General features: G+C 35.9%; 1 protein-coding gene across 18 annotated transcripts in view; it reads right to left on the bottom strand.

Moving 5' to 3' along the window:
- Nucleotides 1-22213, bottom strand: part of PPHLN1 (periphilin 1) — a 246928-nt gene that overhangs the window by 73926 nt on the left and 150789 nt on the right. For 16 of the 18 annotated variants that reach the window (XR_006219897.1, XR_006219900.1, XR_006219896.1 and 13 more), the window contains 3 exons: nt 19016-19072; nt 16240-16319; nt 13513-13632 (listed from right to left, as the gene is read on the bottom strand). Coding sequence is in view for 12 of the 18 variants with exons in the window: in XM_042992119.1 (XP_042848053.1) it covers nt 13513-13632; nt 16240-16319; nt 19016-19072 (257 nt within the window). In the remaining 6 variants the exon portion in view is untranslated. The remainder of the gene's footprint in view (nt 1-13512; nt 13633-16239; nt 16320-19015; nt 19073-22213) is intronic. The other 2 variants (XM_042992123.1, XM_042992125.1) reach the window with 1 other exon arrangement.

Genomic DNA, 22213 nt, shown 5'->3' with positions numbered 1-22213 from the left:
AATTGTTGTATAATGCACTCTAATTTTTCTCCTGGAACATTCTGGAGGTCATTCATTTCCTATCAATATACTGCCAACTGTGTAAAAAAAGAGAGAGAGGAAGTATGTGTATATGTACATTTATGCATATACATATATATATGTACATATACACACACACACACACACACACGAAGGATCTCTGGAAGGATGCTATCTATGGGGAAAAATGTAAAAAAAAAAGGGGGGGTGGGTGGTGGTTGGCTCAATAGGAATAACTTAGAAATAAGGAGTAGGATGGAAGGGAGATGCTACACATTTTTGTGACATTTGAATTTCTGACATGTAGATGTATAATCTACTTTTTTTAAAACCTGGTTTTCACAAGTCTAAGTTATATATTTTAAGAGATTTCAACTGAAAATATACCAATCACTTATGGAAGAAAGCAGTGAAAATCAGGGAAGATGCCACAATAGAAAGCATCAGAAATCTGTCTCCTAACATAAACAACAACTGCACTGGAAAACGTTGTCTGATGTAACTATTCTGGAACTCTGGATTCTCCTGAAGGTTTGCAACTTCCAGAGGAACACACGGGAGGTAAACTGAGGTTAATTTCAGTTCTTGCCACAATAGCAGCTATCCATCCCAACCCTCAGCCACTTGGTGGGTAGGTACCTGAGGTTGGGCAAAAAGGACCCCATTTTCCAAACATCAGGAATCTGTGCTCTGATCACTGATTGGGGCTTGTGATCACAAAGGAGTAAACAGCCATTGCTCATATCTCCTACTATTGTTTCAAACCCCTCCTATTATGGCTGAAGTGACTCCCGTGAATTAAGCTGCCAGTACCCTTTTTCCTTTATTTTTCACTTCTTCACCTTTTGAAAGTTAGATGTTAATATTAGGACATTAACCCTGCTTATATGGGGCAAGTTAAAAAGTGACTGTACATTCTAAGACTCAGAAAGGACTTTAAACTGACACCTAGACTCATCCTCAGCACACAGACACCACACAACAATAGAAAGGGGTGTGGGGAGAATATCTGATTTCTGGAATTATCGGTTATTAGATTCAAATGCCTACTGTTCAAAAAAATCACAAGGCATACAAAGAAAGAAGAAAGTAAGGCCCATTTGAAGGAAAAAATAAATCAATAGAAACTGTCTCTGAAACAGACCTAACAATAGGTCTACCAGAAAATAAATTTTAAACTATGGTCTCAGGAAGCCTGGCTAGCTTAGTCGATAAAACATGCAACTCTTTTTTTTTTTTTTTAAGTTTATTTATTTATTTTTAGAGACAGAGACAGAGGGAGAAGGGGAGGGGCAGAGAGGGGGAGGGAGAGAATCTCAAACAGGCTCCACACTGTCAGCACATAGCTTGATTCGGGGCTTGAATCCACAAACCATGAAACCGTGACCTGAGCCAAAACCAGCTTAACTACTGAGCCACCCAGGCACTCCAAGCATGCAATTCTTGATCTCAGGGCTGTAGGTTCAATCCCCATGTTGGGTGTAGAGATTACTTAAAAATAAAATCTAAAAAAACACAACACAACAAAACTACTGTCTCCAGTTGCTCAAAGAACTAAAGAATGTTGTGAAGAAAGCCAAGAAAATGTGTGAAGAAAACAGAAATACCAATGAAGAGACAGAAAACCTAAAAAGACACCTAAAAGAAATCACAAAGCTAGGAAGTACAATAGCTGAAATGAAAATTTTGTTACAGGGATTCAAAGGCAGATTTGAGTAGGCAGAAGAATCAGTGAACTTGCAATGGAAATTATGGAGTCTGAGAAACAAAATGAAAGAAGATTAAAGAAAGGTGAACAGAGCCTAAGGAATCTGTTGGGACACCACCAAGTGGACCAAAATATGCACTATGGGAGTCCTAGAAGAGGAAAGTAGCAGAAAATATTTGAATAAATAATGGCTAAAAACTTCAAATCTGATGGACGACTTAAATATAAACATCCAAAGAAGCTTAACAAAACCTAAGTTAGGTGAACTCAAGACTCACACCAAAATACATCATAATCAAATTTTCAAAAGACAAATAAAAGGGAGACTCTTGAAAGCAGTGAAAAGCAAACTCATCATATACAAGAAAAAAATCATTTTCTCATACATGGAAGGTAAAAAAAAAAATAGATTTCTCAGCAGAAACTTTGAAGGCAATATTACAGTAGGCCCATATTCAAAGTACAGTTGATCCTGAACAACATGGTGATTGGAGGGCTAACCCAGTCAAAAATCCACGTATAACTTTTGACTCTCCAAAATCAACTAATAGCCTACTGTTAATCAGATGCCTTAATAACACAAACTGTCAATTAGCACATATTTTGTAAGTTGTATGTATCATACACTGTATTCTTATAATACCTAATTCTTATAACAACTTTTTTTTTTTTTTGTATTTCTATGCTATACGGTTTGTCTGCGAGCCTTTTCAAATTGATGCAAATCTCCTGGGGCACCTGAGTTGTTCAGTCGATTGAGCATCTGACTCTTCATTTCAACTCTCGTCATGCTCTCATGGTTTATGAGTTCGAGCCCTACAATGGGCTCTGTGCCAACAGCACACGGCCTGCTTGGGATTCTCTGTCTCCCTCTCTCTCTGCCTCTCCCCCTCTCTCTCTCGCTCTCTCTCAAAAATAAGTAAAAATAGGGGCGCCTGGGTGGCGCAGTCGGTTAAGCGTCCGACTTCAGCCAGGTCACGATCTCGCGGTCCGTGAGTTCGAGCCCCGCATCAGGCTCTGGGCTGATGGCTCGGAGCCTGGAGCCTGTTTCCACTTCTGTGTCTCCCTCTCTCTCTGCCCCTCCCCCATTCATGCTCTGTCTCTCTCTGTCCCAAAAATAAAATAAAAATAAAAAAAATAAAAAAAAATTAAAAAAAAGTAAAAATAGACATTTAAATTGTTACAAATCTCCAAAGTGTCTTCCAACACACTTACTGAAAAATATCCACATATAAGTGGACCTGTGCAGTTCAAAGCCATGTTGTTCAAGAATGACTGTAATAAAAGAAAAACTGTCAACTGAGATTCCTATATCCAACAAAACTATCCTTGAAAAAAGGGTAAGAAATCAAGCCATTTTCAGATTAACAAAAGTTGAGGGAGTTTATGACTAAATCTGCCCTGCAAGGAATGCTCAAGGGGATCCTCCAAGGTGAAATGAATGTACACTAGGCAGTAATTTGAAGTCTTTCAGAGAAATAAAGATCTCAATAAAGATAAATACCTGGACAATTATAAAAACTAATATTACTGTACCAATGCTTTGCAATTGTTTTTTTTGTTTTGTTTTCTACACATGATTTAAGAGACTAATACATTTAAAGGACACTATTGGTGTAAAAGCTAGTACTACTATAACCTTGGTTTATAACTCCAAATCCTGTTTTCTAGATAAGAGACTACTGCATTTAAAACAATTATTAGTATTAGTTCACATTTTGGGGATGCAATGAATCAAGATGTAATTTTGTGATATCAACAACCAAAAGGCATGGAGATGGAGCTGGAAAGGAACAGAGTTTTTGTATGTTATTGAACTTAAGCTGATATAAATACAAATTAGTGTTATAACTTTAGGATGCAAATGTAATCTTCATGGTAACCATAAAGAAATAGGTACAGGATATACACAACGGGCACCTGGGTGGCTCAGCCGGTTAAGCATCTGACTCTTGATTTCAACTCAGGTCATCTCACAATCGTGAGAACAAGTCCTGCATCAGGATCTGTGCTGAGTATGGAGCCTGCTTTAGATTCTCTCTCTCCCTCTCAACCTAACTTTACAACTTAAGGAACTAGAAAAACAGAAAAATCATAACTAAACCCAAAGATACCAGAAGGAAAGAAATATTAAAGGAAACAAATATTATATATTTTTAAAAGAATACATACAAAAGGAAATTAAGAAGGAACTTAAAAATTTCACTGCCCACCAAAGAACACAACAGAAATCAATTAAAAACAAAAGAAACCAGAATGCAGGAAATGAGGGACAAAAAAGCTACAGGGCATACAGAAAACAAATAGCTCAATGACAGAAGTTGAGTCCCTTCTTCTCAGTAATTATTTAATGGATTAAACCTTCCAATCAAAGGGCAGAGGTTGGCAGAGTAGATAAAAACACAGGATCCAACTACATAATGTCTATAAGAGACTTACTTTAGACTCAAAGACACAAACATGTTGAAAGCAAAAGGATACAAAAAGATAGCCCATACAAATAATAACTATAAGAAAGTAGGTGTGGCTACACTAATATCAGACAAAACAGACTTCATGTCAAAAAAGGTTACAAGAGACAAGAGTATATTAATAAAAGGTCCAATACAGCAAGAAGATATAACAACTATAAACATCTATGGACCTAAGAATAGACCATCAAAATATATGAAGCAAAAAACTGAAAGAAATGGAGAAATAAAAGTTATACAGTAACAATTGGAGACTTCAATACCCTTGTCACAGTAATGGACAGAAAAACCAGATATAAGGTAGTGAAACAGAGGACTTAAATAAAACAATATACAAAGTAGATCTAACAGACATACAAGAAACACTCTACCCAACAACAGAATACATTCTTCTCAGGCGCAGGAGACATTTGCCAGGATAGACTATGTGTTAGGCCACACACTAAATGTCAATAGATTTAAAAAGTAAACTGGAAAATGCACAAAATTGTGGAAATTTAAGAACACACCTTTAAACAATAGACCAAAGAAGAAATTATACTGAAAGCAGGAAATGCTTAAGAAACAAATGAAAATACCATGTACAAAAACTTATGAGAAGTAGCAAAGCAGTGCTAAGGGAGAAATTAATGGCTATAAACACTTATATTAAACAAGAATGAGTTCAAATCAACAACCTAACTTTACAACTTAAGGAACTAGAAAAACAGAAAAATCAGAACTAAACCCAAAGATACCAGAAGGAAAGAAATATTAAAGATTGGAGCAGAGATAAATGAAGTAGATAGAAAACAAAAGAAAAAAAAAAAAACAAAAGTTGGTTCTTCGAAAAGATCAACAAAATTGACAAACCTTTAGTTAGATGGACTAAGAGAAGACTCCAATTACTAAAATCAGAAATAAAAGTGGGCACATTACTACCAATCCTACAGAAATAAAAAGAATTATTAAGAGAGTACTATGAACAAGTGCATGCTGACAAAAAGGATAACCTAGGTAAAATGGAAAAATTCCTAGAAACACAAAACCTACCAAAACTAAATCAAGAAGAAATATAAAACCTAAACAGACTTGAAACTTGTAAGGAAACTGAATCAGTAATCAAAATCCTCCCAACAAAGAAAAGACATGGACCTTATGGCTTCACCGGTTCTACTAAACATATAAAGAACTAATACCAAGCTGGGCGCCTGGGTAACTCAGTCAGTTAAGCTTCTGACTTTGGCTCAGGTCATGATCTCGAGGTTTGTGGGTTTGAGCCCTAGGTCAGGCCCTGTGCTGACAGCTTAGAGCCTGAAGCCTGCTTCAGATTCTGTCTCCCGTACTCTACCCCTCCCCCACTCACAATATGTCTCTCGCTGTCTCTCAAAATTAAATGTTAAAAAAATAGTAATAATAATAAATTAATAAAGAACTAATACCAAGCCTTTAAAAACTCTTCCAAAACTGAAGAGGAAGGAATTCTTCCTAACTCATTCTATGAGGACATTACCCTGATACAAAGCCAGACAAAGACACAACAACAAACAGTCCAATATCCCTTAGGAACACTGATGCAAAAATATCTCAACAAGACACTAGCACAAGGAATTCAGCAGCATAAATTCAGCAGCATATAAAAAAGATTATATACATCATTACCAAGTGGCATTTATGCCTGAAATGCAAGGGATGATTTAACATAGGGAAACTAATGAGTGTAATACTCCACATCATCAGAATAAAGGGAAAAAGCTACATGATCATCTCAATTGATACAGAAAAAGTATCTGACAAAATTTAACACCTTTTCATGATGAAACACTCAACAAACTAGGAATAGAAGTAAACCATCTCAAAATAATAAAAGTCATATCTGAAAAAACTACAGCGAACATCACACTTGATACTGAAAGGCTAAAAGATTTTTCTTTAAAATCATGAACAAAGCAAGGATGCTTGCTTTCATCACTTCTATGCAAAACAGTACTGGGAGTTTTAGCCAGAACAGTTAGGGGAGGGGGGTGGTAGGAAAGGAGAAGAAAGGAAAGGTACGCAAATTAGAAAGGAATAAGTAAAATTATCTCTGTTTGCAGATATGACCTTATATGTAGAAAACCCTAAAGATTATGCACACACACCCTGATAAATGAATTCAGCAAAGTAGCAAGGTACAAACTCAGCACACAAAAATTAATTGTGTTTCTATAGATGAACAATGGAATTATCTGAAAAGGAAATTACAAAACAATTCCATTTACAATAGTATCAAACAGAATAAAATACTTAGGAACTGGCGTGCCTGGGTGGCTCAGTCAGTTAAGCATCCAACTTTTGATTTTGGCTCAGGTCATGATCTCATGGTTTGTGAGTTCAAGCCCTGCATTCTCCTTCTCCCTCTCTCTCTCTGCCCCTCCCCTGCTCTCTCTCTCTCTCAAAAATAAATAAATAAACTAAAACAAACAAACAAACAAACAAAAACAACTTAGGAATTAACCAAGGAGATGAAAAACTTATATAATGAAAACAACAAAAACACTGCTGAAAGAAGACATAAATAAATGGAAACACATCCCACGTTCACACAATGAAAGACAGTATTGTTAAAATGTCAATACCATCCAAAGCAATGTACAGATTCAAGGCAATCCCTACCAAAATCCCAATGGGATTTTCTGCAGAAATTAAAACAAAACAAAACGAAAAAAACCCAACTCTACAAAAATTTGTAAGGAATCTCATGGGACTCTAGATAAGCAAAATAAACCTTGAAAAAAAAAGAGCAAAAGTAGAAGACCTATACTTCCTATTTCAAAACTTACTACCAAGGTCCATTAATCAAATCAGTGTAATACTGGCATACAGACAGATATATATAGAACAGAGAGTCCAGAAATAAGTCTTCTTACATACGTCAAATGATTTTTAACAAAGATAACCAAGACCATTCAATGGGAAAAATACAGTCTTTTCAACAAGTGAAACTGGGAATACTGGATATCCACATGCAAAAGAATGAAGCTGGATCCTTACCTAACACCATCTACAAAAATTAACTCACAATGGATCAAGGACCTAAATGTAGGACCGAAAACAATAAAACTCTTAGAAGAAAACATAGGACAAAAGCTTCATGACTTTAGCTTTGCCAATGATTTCTTCTACATGACACCAAAGGCACAGGTAACCAAACAGAGAGAGAGAGAGAGAAAGAAAGAGAAAAAACTTGGACTTATTGAAAAATGTAAAATTTTGCTTATTAAATAACACTATCAACAGAGTAAAAAAGTAACCCATAGAATGGGAGAAATATCTGTAAATCATGTATCTGATAAGGGGGATTAATATCTAGAATTTATAGAGAACTTCTAAAACTCAACAACAATGAAACAAATAACTAAAAAATGAACAATGAACTTGAATTCACATTTCTTCTAAAGAGATATATGAATGGCCACTAAGTACAAGAAAAATGCTCAACATCACTAATCATTAGAGAAATGTAAATCAAAACTACAATGAGATACCACCTCATATCCATTAGGGTGACTACTAGCAAAAAGCAAACAAACAGACAGACCAAAAAAACCCAGAAAACTACAACTGATAGTGAGGATGTAGATAAATTGGAACCCTTGTGCACTGTTGGTGGGAATGTAAAATGGTATAGTCACTGTGGAAAACAATATGGCAGTTCCTCAAAAATTAAAAATACAATTACCATATGATACAGCAATTCCACTTCTGAATACCTATCCAAAATAACTAAAAGCAGGGTCTTGAAGATAGGTGTATACCCATGCTCATAGCAGCATTATTCACAAAGCTAAAATGTAGAAGCAACCCACGTTATCTATTGGCAGATAAATGGATAAGCAAAATGTGGTACATATACACAATGGAATATTGTTCAGCCTTAATAAGGAAAGAAATTCTGTAATATGCTATAACACGGATGACCCTTGAAGACATTATGCTAAATGAAATAGCCAATCACAAAAGACAAATACTGTATGAACCACTTCTATGAGATACTTAGAGTAGTCAAAATCTTAATGACAGAAAACATAATGGTGGTTGCCAGGGGTTGGGAGAATAAACTGATAAATTGCTTTAGGGAGTTATCATTTAATGGGTATAGTTTTACTTTTACAAGGTGAAAAGAGTTAGGAGGATGAACGGTGGATGGCTATACAATAATACTAATGTATTTAATACCACTGAGCTATACCCTTATTAACAATGGTTAAGATGATAAATTTTATGTATTTAAGATAGAAATCCCAGTATCAGTATCAGGTTTCTAACACCAGGTTAACAATTAGATTTGAATGATGTTAAGGAAATTGGATTACTTATACAACCAGTGTTCTGACTAAAACCCAAGATCAAAATCTGCCACTAGATTCCATTTTAGTTAAGTTAATGCAAAAAAACAAAACAAAACAAAAAACCTGTTGAAGTTTAAAACACACTGAAGATAGAAATTTCAGGCTTTATCATAATTCTAGGCCTACACACAAAAATATAAATTGATGAGCATAGAAAGCACATCAGAGCAGATACACGTTTTTAGAAAACAAGAAGAAAAAATAAATTGACACTAAAAGGGCTTATTAAAAAATTATGTATAATTATACAATTATATAATTAGATATGTATTTTTCAAGGTACTGTAGAGGGAAAACAAGACAAGTGCTTGAGATACATTCAGTGTATATTTAACAAGTACAAACAATATTTTTAATAAGGGCAATAATGACCTTTAATAAGGGCATCCATGACCACAAAAGCAGCATAAATTTTAAAACAGGAAGGGAAAGACCAACCTTGATTCTTATCTCAAACACTACTGATTCCACTGAATTAATATGAATTTGAAAGAGGGCTATTAAAGATAGGTATTCTACAATGGAGAAAGTAAGCCGATACTGAAGTAGAAAATGACACTTTGTATGTGGAAAAACATAAATCATATTTTCACATTTAAGTAAGAAAAATGTCAAAATTTTCTTCTATAGGAAGAAGTAACTGTTCTACTGGGACATTCTAAGAGCCCCCAAGTAATTTGCTTTTCATTCTGATAGCCAAAAGCTAAACTCCGATGGCCATTTGTTTGAGGATCGTAAATTATGTCTCTACAAAACTTGACTGTAAGCTCCTAGACAGCTAGGATGGTGTCTCTAATGCAGTGTTTGACATAAGTAGATGCAGAATGAATACTTAGCAAATTTAAATAAGCTATGAGAAAGCCAGTATGGTATTATTTTCTGAAAATATGTAACTTAAAATACTAATCCTAAAATATGCACTGTGAAAAATTTCATAGTCAAGTCTGCTAAATTATGTGAATTTTATTATCCATCTTCCTTTCACAGACCACTGATGAGCATATTAACATCTTAAAATCCCTGAAAAGTGTTGCAATATCAAAGTAACCTTTTTTTTTTTTTTAAAGTTTATTTATTTTGAGAGAGAGTGAAAGAGTGCAAGAGAGGGAGAGGGAGAGTCAGAGAGGGACAGAGAGAATCCCAAGCAGGCTCTGCACCTACAGTGCTGAGTCTGACTTGGGGCTCAAACCCAAGGGCCTCAAAGCCAAGAACCGTGAGATCATGACCTAGGCCAAAATCAAGAGTCAGATGTTTAACTGAGTGAACCACCCAGACACCCCTAACCTACCTCTTTCAAATCTAGCATTTCCCGAACATACTGGCTAACAGAATATTTTCTTCCCCTCAGATCATTAAGATTCTTTAGAATTACTATTCTATCAAATACTTAGGGAAATCTCTATTAGAGCCCAAAAGGTAAAAGAATAAAGCTGAACAGCAGATTGAATTACAACATTCCTGAATGGTTAAGCATATCACTGAATGTATCTTCAATTTCACTGAACTTTCGGTAAATTATATGGTCTCCCAAATTGTTTAAAACTATATTCACAGCAGCAAGAGAAGATAAACTGGAAAGCTAAATATTTAATCTGTCCCTAGTCATAAAAATAAATCTACACAATGTTTCTGAAGTACATGGACCATTACTTAATAAGTAACATGAAGGAGCACCTGGGTGGCTTAGTCAGTAGAGTGAGGGGCTCTTGATCTCAGCTTTTGAGTTCGAGCCCCATACTGGGTGTAGAAATTACTTAAAAAAAAATAAAATCTTAAAAAAACCCCAAATTTTATAAAATAAAAATACTGCCACAACTACATTTAAACACACACACACACACACACAGTACTATGCCAATGTCTTTCTTCGCATCAAAGCCTTTTTTCCTTATAGTTTATTCTACCTAATCAGATATGAGTTTACAAAATTAAAGTCAAAATTCTATTTCTTAGGGCACCTGGGTGTCTCAGTCGGTTAAGTATCTGACTTCAGCTCAGATCATAATCTCATGGTTCACAGATTTGAGCCCCATGTCTGCAATGACAGTGCGAAGCCTGCTTGGAATTCTCTCTCTCTCTCTCTCTCTCTCTCTCTCTCTCTCTCTGCACTTCCCCACTCATGCTTTCTCTCTCTCTCTCTCTCAAAATTAATCAACTTAAAAACTTTTTTTTAATTACTTAAAAAAAAATTCTATTTCTCAAAAAGCACAGATCACTGAAATGAGTAACTATTTAAAAACTGCCTGAGAACAGAGGTTACTTACTATCTGAGCAAAACTTTAATAAGATATGGTGGGATCAAGTTCTTTTGTTTAATGACTTTTTTTAAGTAGGCTTCCCACCCAGTGTGGAGACAATGTGGGGCTTGAACTCAGGATCCTGTGATCAAGACCTGAGCTGAGATCAAGAGTCCAACATTCAACAAACTGAGTCACCCAGGTGTCCTATGGGATTAAGTTTTTAAATAAAAGAACAACAGTACCATAAAAATTTCCCAGCTGCTTTATTTCCAGTATAAGAAAGTATCACTATAACTTGAAAAACATTTTAGACAGGGCTATAAATTGATGCTGCTGCTCAAGTCAACATTAATGATGGGAGCACCTGGGTGGCTCAGTTGGTTAAGCGTCTGACTTTGGCTCACGTCAGTGAGTTCAAGCCCTGCACTGGGCTCTATGCTGACAGCTCAGAGCCTAGAGCCTACTTTAGATTCTATGTCTCCTTCTCTCTCTGCCCCTTCCTTACTCATGCTCTGTCTCTCAAAAATGAATAAACGCTAAAAGAAAAAAAAATTTTTTAAAGACATTAATGATGTACACCATGTAACAAACATAATAAAGAGATCTCAACCCTACTCTCACTCACCTTGCCTTTGGTCCAACAAAAGACTGTGACTGACCTATGACTCCACTTACAGAGAGCTCTTGATTACTTATTAGCTACTTATTAATTAGTTCTTTATTACTTGTTAGCTTCTTATTAATGCAAAATCTAGCAAATTCGGTTCATATTTTAAGAGAAAAAATAAGGAGGTTAAAAAGACCCAATGTGACTGACTATTCAGTCAAGATCCATTCAAACAATGATGAAAGAACAGAAGTATTTAAAACCTAGGGCAGGTTGACAGTGAGGACTGTTTATTATTTTTTTTTAATTAAGAGACATAAAAAATGATGGGGGGGAAAGGGTGCCTAGGTGGCTCAGTCAGTCGAGCTTCCAACTCTTAATTTCAGTTCAGGCCATGGTCCCAGGGTCAGGGGACCCAGCCCTGCATCGGGCTCCGTGCTGAGCACGGAGCCTGCTTGGGATTCTCTCTCTCTCCCCAACAAGCCCAACCCTCTCCTCCTCTCCTCTGCTGGTGCTCTTTCTCTCTCTCTCTCTCTTAAAAAAAAAAAAAAAAAACAGTGATGGGGTGATGAATATATCTTAATAAAGCCTTGCTAATTGAAGGGTACTAAACAAACAAGAAAACAGAATTTTTGGAAGTTTTAAAATCCTGAGAAAAATTATCAGTTCTCTAAAATAGCAATTTTGAGTTTATAGATTAATATAAAACCCACTATTGTAATTATTAAAGAATATAAACAAAATGGCCCTATTAAACTACTTTATTGTTCATGCTTTAAAATTGTGCTGAAAAGGTGCCAAAAAGGAACAGCTAGATCATGTTGATACATATTTACTCAAGAATACGTATAGGAGTGCCTGGATGGCTCAGTTGGGTACGTGTCTGACTCTTGATTTTGGCTCAAGTTGTGATCTCACGGTCCTGAGATAGAGCCAGATGTCAGGCTCTGAGCTGGGCATGGAACCTGCTTATGATTCTCTCTCTCCCTCTGCCTCTGCCTCTCCCCTGCACACTCTCATGCATGCATTCTCTCACTTAAAAAAAAAAAAAAAAAAAGACACATAAATATCTACTTTAATAGGTACGATAACAAGGAAACCTTGACCTACTTAAGAACAATTGATATCTAAATGACAAATCAGCATTTTAAAAATGAAAGGCTTTATTTGTGTAAGCACTGATAGAGTCTATACTGGTTTGTACTTTCTATGAGCAGTGTACATTATTACTCTGGAAACAATGTTTGTAGGTATACAAAGATTTATGTAGGTATATGAGTTTTATATCAAATTCCATCGCTTGATCCATTTTATCAAAGAACTTTCTAATAAAGGTATCTTAAAATTTATTGAAAAGCCAGAAGTTTTCAAGTCTATGTAATTGGTCATGGTACAGAGATTTTTATATTTCCTGCATATCATGCCAAAATAATCTTAGACCAACACTTGAATTGAAAAGCTTAATTTTGCCAATGAAACATCTACATTTCCCTATTAGAGAGGTTACAAGTTATACAGAGAAGTTTGAGTTCGTCTTCAAATATTTTAATGCAAAGATTCATGAATAGTATTCTTTGGACCCAAAAATGCTCTCATCTTTTGGTACTCAAGACTCACCAAAGGTCACAGGTAACCCAACAATGAATAATTCCATTTCTTGAGATATTTATGAGATAATTTGCAGAGAAATAGCATGTAATATAAATACAGTCCAAGATCTAAGGTCTAAACAGATTTTTGTTCTGAATTCGCTGGTTATGACTAGTGGCTTAGCATGATTTCGAGAGATACTTTTAACAAAAAAAAAAAAAAAAACATAAAAGAAGCTTATATAAAATGCATTCTCCTTATATTCCATATTTATACTATTTTTTCACTTCTAAACTACCAGAGAAATTCAGGTATAGTACAATTACTGAACACAGAGTCATTCATAATCATACTATTACTCTGTGTGGTACACGTTAATAATTCATGAGGATGTTTTCCCCATTTGTGTTTTGCAGAACTAGAACAAACCAAATATTTCCCACCCATAATTTAAAATCCAGACAAAACTCTTTATGTGAAACCTAAAGGGGACATTATGCCTTACCTCATACTCAGAAATTTCAGGTAAGTTACTCTCATCTGCCTTTTCCAGCTTTTCAGCAGCCCACTTGCTTGCAGCCTCAGCAAGTTCCTTTTCAGTTAGCCGACTGGGTTTGTCTAACACCTAATAAAAACAGAAGCACAGTTCTATTACAATCCTCAAAAGCATTTAAACTTCAAATACATCAAGAAGTACATCCCACTTAACTTATAATTATGTAAGCCTCCAAATGTATATAGAGAACAAGTACATCTTTTATTTGCTTTTTCAAAAATATTCAAGATAGAATTTCTCTAAGTAGCAATTCCTTTTGGACATACAGAATAGATCTGACTTCTAATTTCATTTACATAGAGCTTTAAAAATTCATCTTAAAGAACAAAAAAAATTAATATACTAATAGTATTTGAAATATACAGGACATCATACTGATTTAAATTTTGTATCTTTATTATATTCAATGAAATAAATAATGCCAAAATGTCATCAAGGTGAATTCCTAATTAATGCAGTAGAAAAGTCAGACATGCTATTTTCATAATTTATAATAATTTACATAAATCATACTCCTTACACAAAATTTATACACTTAAATTTCATTTTTTGATATTTCCACTGCTTCCCTTCTTCAACCATACACAATATTAAACAATGTATGGAATTTAGAGTTACAGGATTTGAATGCCAGCTTCATTACTTGCTAGATAAATGATTTTATATGCATAATTAATGACACTGCGAAGCCTTGGTTTCCACATTTACAAAACAGGTATTAATAATATTCAGTTTTACAAAGTAGTTGTGAGAATCAAGAGAAGTAACAGACCTGATAGTACCTATCACTAGTGCTTCGTACTTCAGTTTTGTTTATTTCCATATTCACTGTTACAAATCAGTTATAGTAAAACATTTGAAGAAGATCAGTTCATGAGGTCAATATAAAAATGAAGAAAATAAATCATTTTTTTCTGGATCACCTGATTCCCACAATACTGTTTACAGGCCTATGCTACAGACTAAGATATAAAAATTCTAAGCTAAAGGGGCACCTGGGTGGCTCGGTTAAGCATCTGACTCTTCAACTTTTTTCATCACTGTGGTACAGTTTTCAGTGTAAAGGTATTTCACCTCCTTGGCTAAATTTATTCCTAAGTACTTTATTCTTTTTGATGCTACTGTAAATGGGACTATTTTCTTTCTTTCTTTTTTTTTTTAACATTTATTTATTTTTAATAGACAGAAAGAGACAGAGGATAAGCAGGGGAGGAGCAGAAAGAGAGGGAGACACAGAATCTGAGGTAGGCTCCAGGCTCTGAGCTGTCAGCACAGAGCCCTACATGGGGCTCAAACTCACGAATCGCGAGATCATGACCCAGGCCAAACTCGGGCGCTTAACTGACTGAGCCACCCAGGAACTCCGGGAATATTTTCTTATCTTCTCTTTTTTATAGTTTATGACTGGTGTATAGAAATGCAACTTTTGCATATTGATTTTGTATCCTGCAACTTTACCGAATTTATGTATTAGTTCTAACAGCTTTTTGGTGGAGTCTTTAAGAGTTTTCTATATATAATATAATGCCACCTGCAAAACAAAAAAAAAAGTCTTACTTCTCCCTTCCCAATTTGGATGTTTTTAAATATCTTTTTCTTACCTAACTGTTACGGGTAGGATTTCCAGTCATATGTTGGTTAGAAGTGGCAATAGTGGGCCAATTGTCTTGTTCTTGATCTTAAGGAAAAGCTTTCAGCTTTTCACCACAGAGTATGATGTTAGCTCTGGCTTGCGATATCAGGCCTTTATTATGTTGAGGTTCTATTCCTCTATACCCAATTTGTTCAGAGGTTTTATCATGAATGGATGTTGAATTTTGTCAAATGCTATTTTTTTGCATTTATTGAGATGATCATATATTTTTATCCTTCATTTTGCTGATGCAATATATCACACTGCTTGATTCATGGGTAATTCATCATCCTTGTATCCCTGGAATAAATCCCATATGATCATGGTGTACGCTACTTTTAATATGCTGTTGAATTCGGTTTGGCAGTATTTTGGTTGAAGATTTCCACATGTACATTCTCAGAGATACTGGCCTATTCTTTTCTTTTCTCGTACTGTTTTTGTCTGGTTTTGGTAGAAAGGTAATGCTGGCCTCAAAATGAGCCTGGAAGTATTACCTCCTCTTCTATTTTTTAGAAGAGTTTGAGAAGGATTAGTATTCTTGAAATGTTTGAAAGAATTTGCCAGTGAAATAATTTGAGAAAATTATTTAACTTCTGAGCCTTTTCTATAAAATGGATCTAACTACTTATACCATGGGATTTCTGTATGCATACAAAAAATATATATATTAAAATATAACTAGAATCAAGTAGTTATACAATAAATGTTAGGTCTCTGCCTTACTCACGTCTCCCAAAATAAAAGCACAGTCCCATCAAATATGCCCTATGTGAATATTCATCCCCATCTTGTTATGGTCAAGATGCGCAATGGCTGAAGTACCAATTTTAGCATAATCTGTGGAAAAAAAGTCTTCAAGAAAACTGCTCATTTATTTTGATAGCTACCTTCAAGTTGTGGTTACTTAAGATTCAAATATTTAAATGCAGCAAATTATCCTCATTAGGTTTGACAGTAAAGAATAAAAGCACCTGTACCAGACAGTCCATCTCGTTTACTTTGTAATTCCTCTTTAAACTGATTTTTAAAATATAACAAACCTTTGATGAAGGAACTGCTGAAGAACTTGAGGGTGAAGTGTCTCTTGATGTTTTTAAAGACTGAACAGGTCTCTCTTTACCTGTTTAAGAAAACATAAAATGCAATTTTCTAGCTCATTTGTTTTCAATTAGAGTGACTTTGTAATTAAATAAATGAGAGGGGGCGTCATAAATTCATTTTAGTAGTGAAGTCTTCATTACATTATTAAATTAAATCTGTTAATACCTAAGTCCACCTATCTCTTTCCAGGGCTGTGTACCATAAGAAATTTCAAATAACCTAGAACCAATGGACATCATATTTGGCAATTCAGGCCATATCAAGGCCAGTTAGCCAACACAGAACCACTGAGAAGACCTCCAGAATGGCAAAAGACTAAACTCATAAATGCTTCCTCCTCCAAGTTCCTAAAAGCTAACTTTTATCACAATAAAAATTCAAGAGTAGTTATTATATAAATACCACAAAGAGAACTAGCTAATTAAATGACAGCTCAAAGCGAGGGGTATGTAGGGAAATATAGCAGATATTCCTGAAATGTTTGGTTTAAAAAATGAAAACTAGAAAAATTATAATATGGAGCACCAATCCAATGCCTGGTATGAATGAGTACCCAAATATTTGTTAAGTGGTTAAAAATAAATCTGTGTGAGATAATCATTACCCTTTATCTTTAGTCACTATAGACACTAATGTAGTGCTATATGTATATCATCATTTTTATAGAAACTGAAGCCAGAAACTAGATTTAAACAATATTAGTCAGTTCAACAACACAGAAAATTGTTTTAGTTAAATATAATCATAAAAATAACGATGAGCTGTTACTGATACAAAAACATTTCATTAAACTATTTGTATGTGTCAAATATAATATAAATTTTCTGCTCTACATTGCTAAGAAAACTGACAAAATTAAACTGCAGAGAAAAGGAGAAGGTGCCACTAAGTTTGGAGTGACATGGAAGCTGGTCAAGACTAGACAGTGGGTTAGGGCCAAGAAAGCAGTCAAGAGCAAAAGCAAAGACAAAACGACCTTGAAACTGAGGCAAAGCCAGCTTCAGTCACAAAGCCTCTTAAGCTCTTCCTGCCATGGTCAAGATTGCTAAGTAAGAGCCTAAAGGCTCAAGGACAATAGTGAATAACATCTCTTTCCAATGTCCTACAGACCTGGAAAGCCTTTCACTGCAGGCACTTCTCTCACCTCCCCAGGGACATCTGGTAATTTTTTACTGTCACCAGTGGTAGAGTGCCATTGGCACACAGTAAGTAGAGGCTGGGGATGTTGCCAGGACACCCTACAAATGTACAAAACAACATCTCCCAACAAAGAATTATCCAGCCTCAAATGTCAACAGTGCCAAGGATGAGAATGCCTGCTCTAGGCACAGTATTCTACCTCTGAGACTCCAACAGTCTTATAAAAGACGTTAACCCTAGAATCTTTTAACTTGTGATGTTAAGAGGCTTTCACAATAAAATCATTTTAAAAATTCTTGTAGACCTTAAAAACCAAAAAATATCCACCATCCCTACATCCCAAAATGATTAAGAACACGGTTTACTTAGTCATTTTCTACTGTATTTCCATTGCATATGGCAAATTCCACATCATATTGTGACAGTGTCGGTCTATTCCACTGCACCAAAAGCTCCAAGTATCATAGCTTATTTCTGAATAGCCAGGGCCTACCTCGTTCAAGTCCTTTAAGAAAACAGTAAGTCAAAAATTAGGTGAAAAAATAAATTATTTTTCTACCCTTAGGATACAGTGACCTCCCCATTCTATTAAGATAAGCAATTCCTTGAAAGAAGTTGAGGACTTGACCAATCAGCACAGCAAACTATGCTAATTAAAGGCGTATTTATAGGCTCTCAATTCTCACACAAAGCTAGACATGGAACAAGCAGCTGATAATCTCTTACTCAGCAAAATCTTACAAACACGAAATCAGCACTGCAGGTATGTCAATTACAGTACCAAATGTAGTCTTAGGATCTTCCCAGATTATAGCTGCATTAAGGGCTAATTTAAGCAGATTTCAACCAATCTCAGCGTGCAGAAGCAAAGAATACTGAAGGGTAGAGCAAGTGGTAGATCATATCTCCACATCTACTCATATATACCTGTTGCATGAAGGGCAGGGACAGGCAAGAAGCAAAGAATAAAGAAAAAGGATGCTACAACAGAAAGAACACAGAAAAGGTAAAAAGAAATTCTCTGATCCTCCTGTTATCAGGTCCTATGTGTCAATGGTTTGTTTATTCTACAGATCTCCATCTCCTTTGAGGTGGCTATTCCTGACCAGGAATGGCTAGCCCAGACAACCAACTCACATATTCCCTCCATATCCTACTACCTATATCTATTACTATTAAATTCTGGGGTCACCTGGGTGGCTCAGTCAGTTAAGTGTCCGACTTTAGCTCAGGTCATGATCTCATAGTTTGTGAGAACCCCATGCCGGGCTCTGTGCTCACAGCTCAGCGCCTGGTGAGCTCAGAGCCTGGAACCTGCTTCAGATTCTGTTTCTCCCTCTCTCTCTGTCCCTCCCCTGCTCACGTCTGTGTGTGGGGTGTGTGGGGTGTGTGTGTGTGCGTGTGTGTGTGTGTGTGTGTGTCTCAAAAATAAATAAACATTAAAAAACATTTTAATTCTGGTTCCAACTAAAGACTAATGGAGCAGTTATACACTTTTCCCATTTCTGTAACCTCTGTCAATTCAAGTCCCCCACCCCTTCACAATCCCAAATCAAAATCTAGCTCAAAACTCACCTCTTTCTGGATTTCCTTCATTCTGCCGTTTGTAGGAGGCACCAGCACGGATGGACTCTAGGGAAAGGTGGGCAAGGAGGAATTAACACCAGCACCTCTGTGCCCAGGAGGGACAAGAGAAGAACCCAGAAGTAGGAGTGATGAGAACAGGAACTTCTGAGTATTTGCTGGTGACCCTAAACCCTTTCTTTTCTACCCTGCCTTCAAATTGGGCTGCCTGAGCAACAGCCACTGAAGAGTAAGAACAAACAGGAGAAAATTTCTGTTTTTAAGATCAGAAGCTAATTGGGTATAATAACAACAAAGTGTTAAGATTAAGCTAACCAAGGATAGCATGAGCAGGAAAGAATGAGAAAAGGGTTATATGATAAGACACCTAAAGCTGAAGACAAGGATCAGGTCTTACTCATCACTGTAAGCACCTATTCTAATCATCATAAAGTTGGCAAAGGATTGGTTAAAAATGACACACACACGCGTGCGCACACACACACACACACACACACACAAACTCAAGAGAGAAAGATGAATCACCACTAAGAATTAAAAAGAATACTGGCAAAGTTTTCATGGTGTATCATATCAGTTACCTGGGCTTACAGTAACTATCTGCAAAGGTCATTCTGACTTACTCTCAAAAGTAGCCCATTACTAAATCTTGCTACTTCTTCTCATACAAAATTTCTCATATATGGATTTTCTTTATAAACAAATCCACAACTACTGTCTTGCTAGAACCCCTAATTGCCCCATATTTACAATCTTGTAAATATTTTGTTAGCTTCCTTACCCACACATCGCTTAGTGATGCAGACATAATTAAGTTTAAATACCATAAATATGCTAATAAGAGCTCCCAGATATCTTTCCAATAAGATGCAAACTCCTTAACATTACAAAATTTTCTAGTACAGATCTCAAATTGCCACTTTAATTTTTTTCTGAGAATTGTTTTGGTACAGTTAGCACCTTGCATTAAAAAAATATTTTAAGGGGCTGCCTGGATGGCCCAGTCAGCTGAGTGTCAAGACTCTTGATTCCAGCTCAGGTCATGATCTCAGTTTGTGAGTACAAGCCACGCACTTGCGCTCTGCACTGACAGTGTCGAGCCTGCCTGGGATTCTCTCTCCCTCTTTTTGCCCTGCACACGTGGGCTCTCTCATTCTCTCTCAAAATAAATAAACTTAAAAAATATATTTTAAGAAATATGCCAACATTTGCCGTCCTACTTCTGCAAGAATGTTGTTAAAAGATGCAATATCCTCTGCCTGTGTTAACTGATCTGTCATCAGGACAATTTTTGTTCCTCCTCAGCAGGTGACCTGTTGTTTGTTTTTTTTTTCTAAAGTATACTGTGAACACTATTACTGAACAGTTCTTTGTTTTAGCTAAATCCTTATTCAACTACAACTGTTCAGCACCTTCACAGTGGCATTTACTCTGACTTTTATTGTCACATGTTTCTCCTATAGAAAATTCTTCACCAATTTACTGAATCCTTTTTTGTTATGTGTTTATTTTATTAACTTGCTTCAAATTCTTTGTAGATCAAGAGATGAGAACACTGACAATTTACAAGAAGTGTCTGGAGTCTAGGGATGGCTCATATTAGCTGATAATCGTGGTTTGTCCACATCTCTTCCAAACTCCAAGTTCAGTGACTCCACATCAGTAGCCTGAGATGGTAGTATTCACTCCATGGCAAATACCACAAATCATGTGCTGTTCCCCTGGAGAGTCAGTCTATCAACACACTACAGCTGCTGTGTTTATTGATTTATTGATTTTGATACCAAATTTCAGAGACACTGTAGTAATCACATTTAACTACAGATTCCTATCCATAAAAAAAAAAAGCTTGGGCTGTTTAATAATATCCCAACAGACCAATAAAATCACCCAGCTGAACCCAGCTCAAACTGCAGATTCATAAATAAGTGCTTGTATTAACCCACTAAGTTTTACACGGTTTTGTTTTTTAACACAAGAGATAATGGAAAAAACCCTATTATGCTCACACTCTTCATCTTAGAATTTTCAATGATCTGTTTATATTAAAACTAAAGTGTTCTCCTCTTGTATTCTATTATAGTATTTTAATGATTTAAAAACAAGTTTTTCTTGAGTCACCTGGTGGACTCACTCAGTAGAGCATAGGACTCTTCATCTTGGGGTTGTGGGATTGAGCCCCAAATTGGGCACAGATTACTTAAAAAAAAACAAAACACAAAAAACAAAAAACAAATAAGGGCACCTGGTGGCTCAGTAGGTTAAGCAACCAACTTAGGCTCAGGTTATGTTATCACAGTTCGTGAGTTCGAGCCCTGCGTCAAGCTCTGTACTGACAGCTGGAGCCTGGAGCCTGGAGCCTGGAGCCTGGAGCCTGCTTTGGATTCCGTGTCTCCCTCTCTGCCCCTCCCCTGCTCGCTCGCTCTCTCTCTCTCTCTCTCTCTCAAAAGTAAACATTAAAAATAAATAAATAAATTTCAAAAAACTAAAAAATAAAACAAGTTTTTCTTAATATATTGCCATTTGGTTCTCATGCCTTTGTACTTCTGTGTTTGTCCTCCTACGTATTACTAACTACATCTTTCTCTTTCTTCTCTGTTGGTTATTATTTCCTAAATGTGAGCATTCCTCCTAACTTCGTTTTTGCTTGCTGCTCTTACATGGCTCCAACCAACACTATGAATACAAATGTCTCTTAAATCCACTTCTTTCACTCCTACCTTTATACTTCTAACTAATAGGATGCTACTCCTCAGCTATTTAGCCTTTACTTCAAATTTACCTCACAGGTGATCTTACTAAGCAGACCCTAACTCCCTGCTTGAGAGCAGGGCAAAAAGACTCAACACTTTTGCTGTAACATGCTAAATAAAGTGAACTCCAAATTAGAATAGAAGAAACTAGGAAAGGACAATTCTGAAGGTGGCAATATGAAAGTCGAAATCCAAGTCAATGTACTGGTAAGTAAAAGAATAAATGAGGAGGAAGAAGATGAAGAGGAACATTGTTTCCACAGCTGAGGTAAAAAGTTCTTCCCATGGAGAAGCAACTTAATGTTTCAACAAACATTTAAAAGTATTATAAGAGTTAACAATATTTGGTGACTCTTTGAATAGAATAGCTGATATGAACATCAACAATATCTGATGACTCCTTGAACAAAATAAAACTTCAGAAATGTACCTTCTT

The sequence above is a fragment of the Panthera tigris genome, chromosome B4 (genome assembly GCF_018350195.1).
Source record: "Panthera tigris isolate Pti1 chromosome B4, P.tigris_Pti1_mat1.1, whole genome shotgun sequence".
Classification (NCBI taxonomy): domain Eukaryota; kingdom Metazoa; phylum Chordata; class Mammalia; order Carnivora; family Felidae; genus Panthera; species Panthera tigris.
The sequence above is the reverse complement of the archived record's forward strand: the minus strand, read 5'-3'. Positions and strand labels throughout refer to the sequence as shown.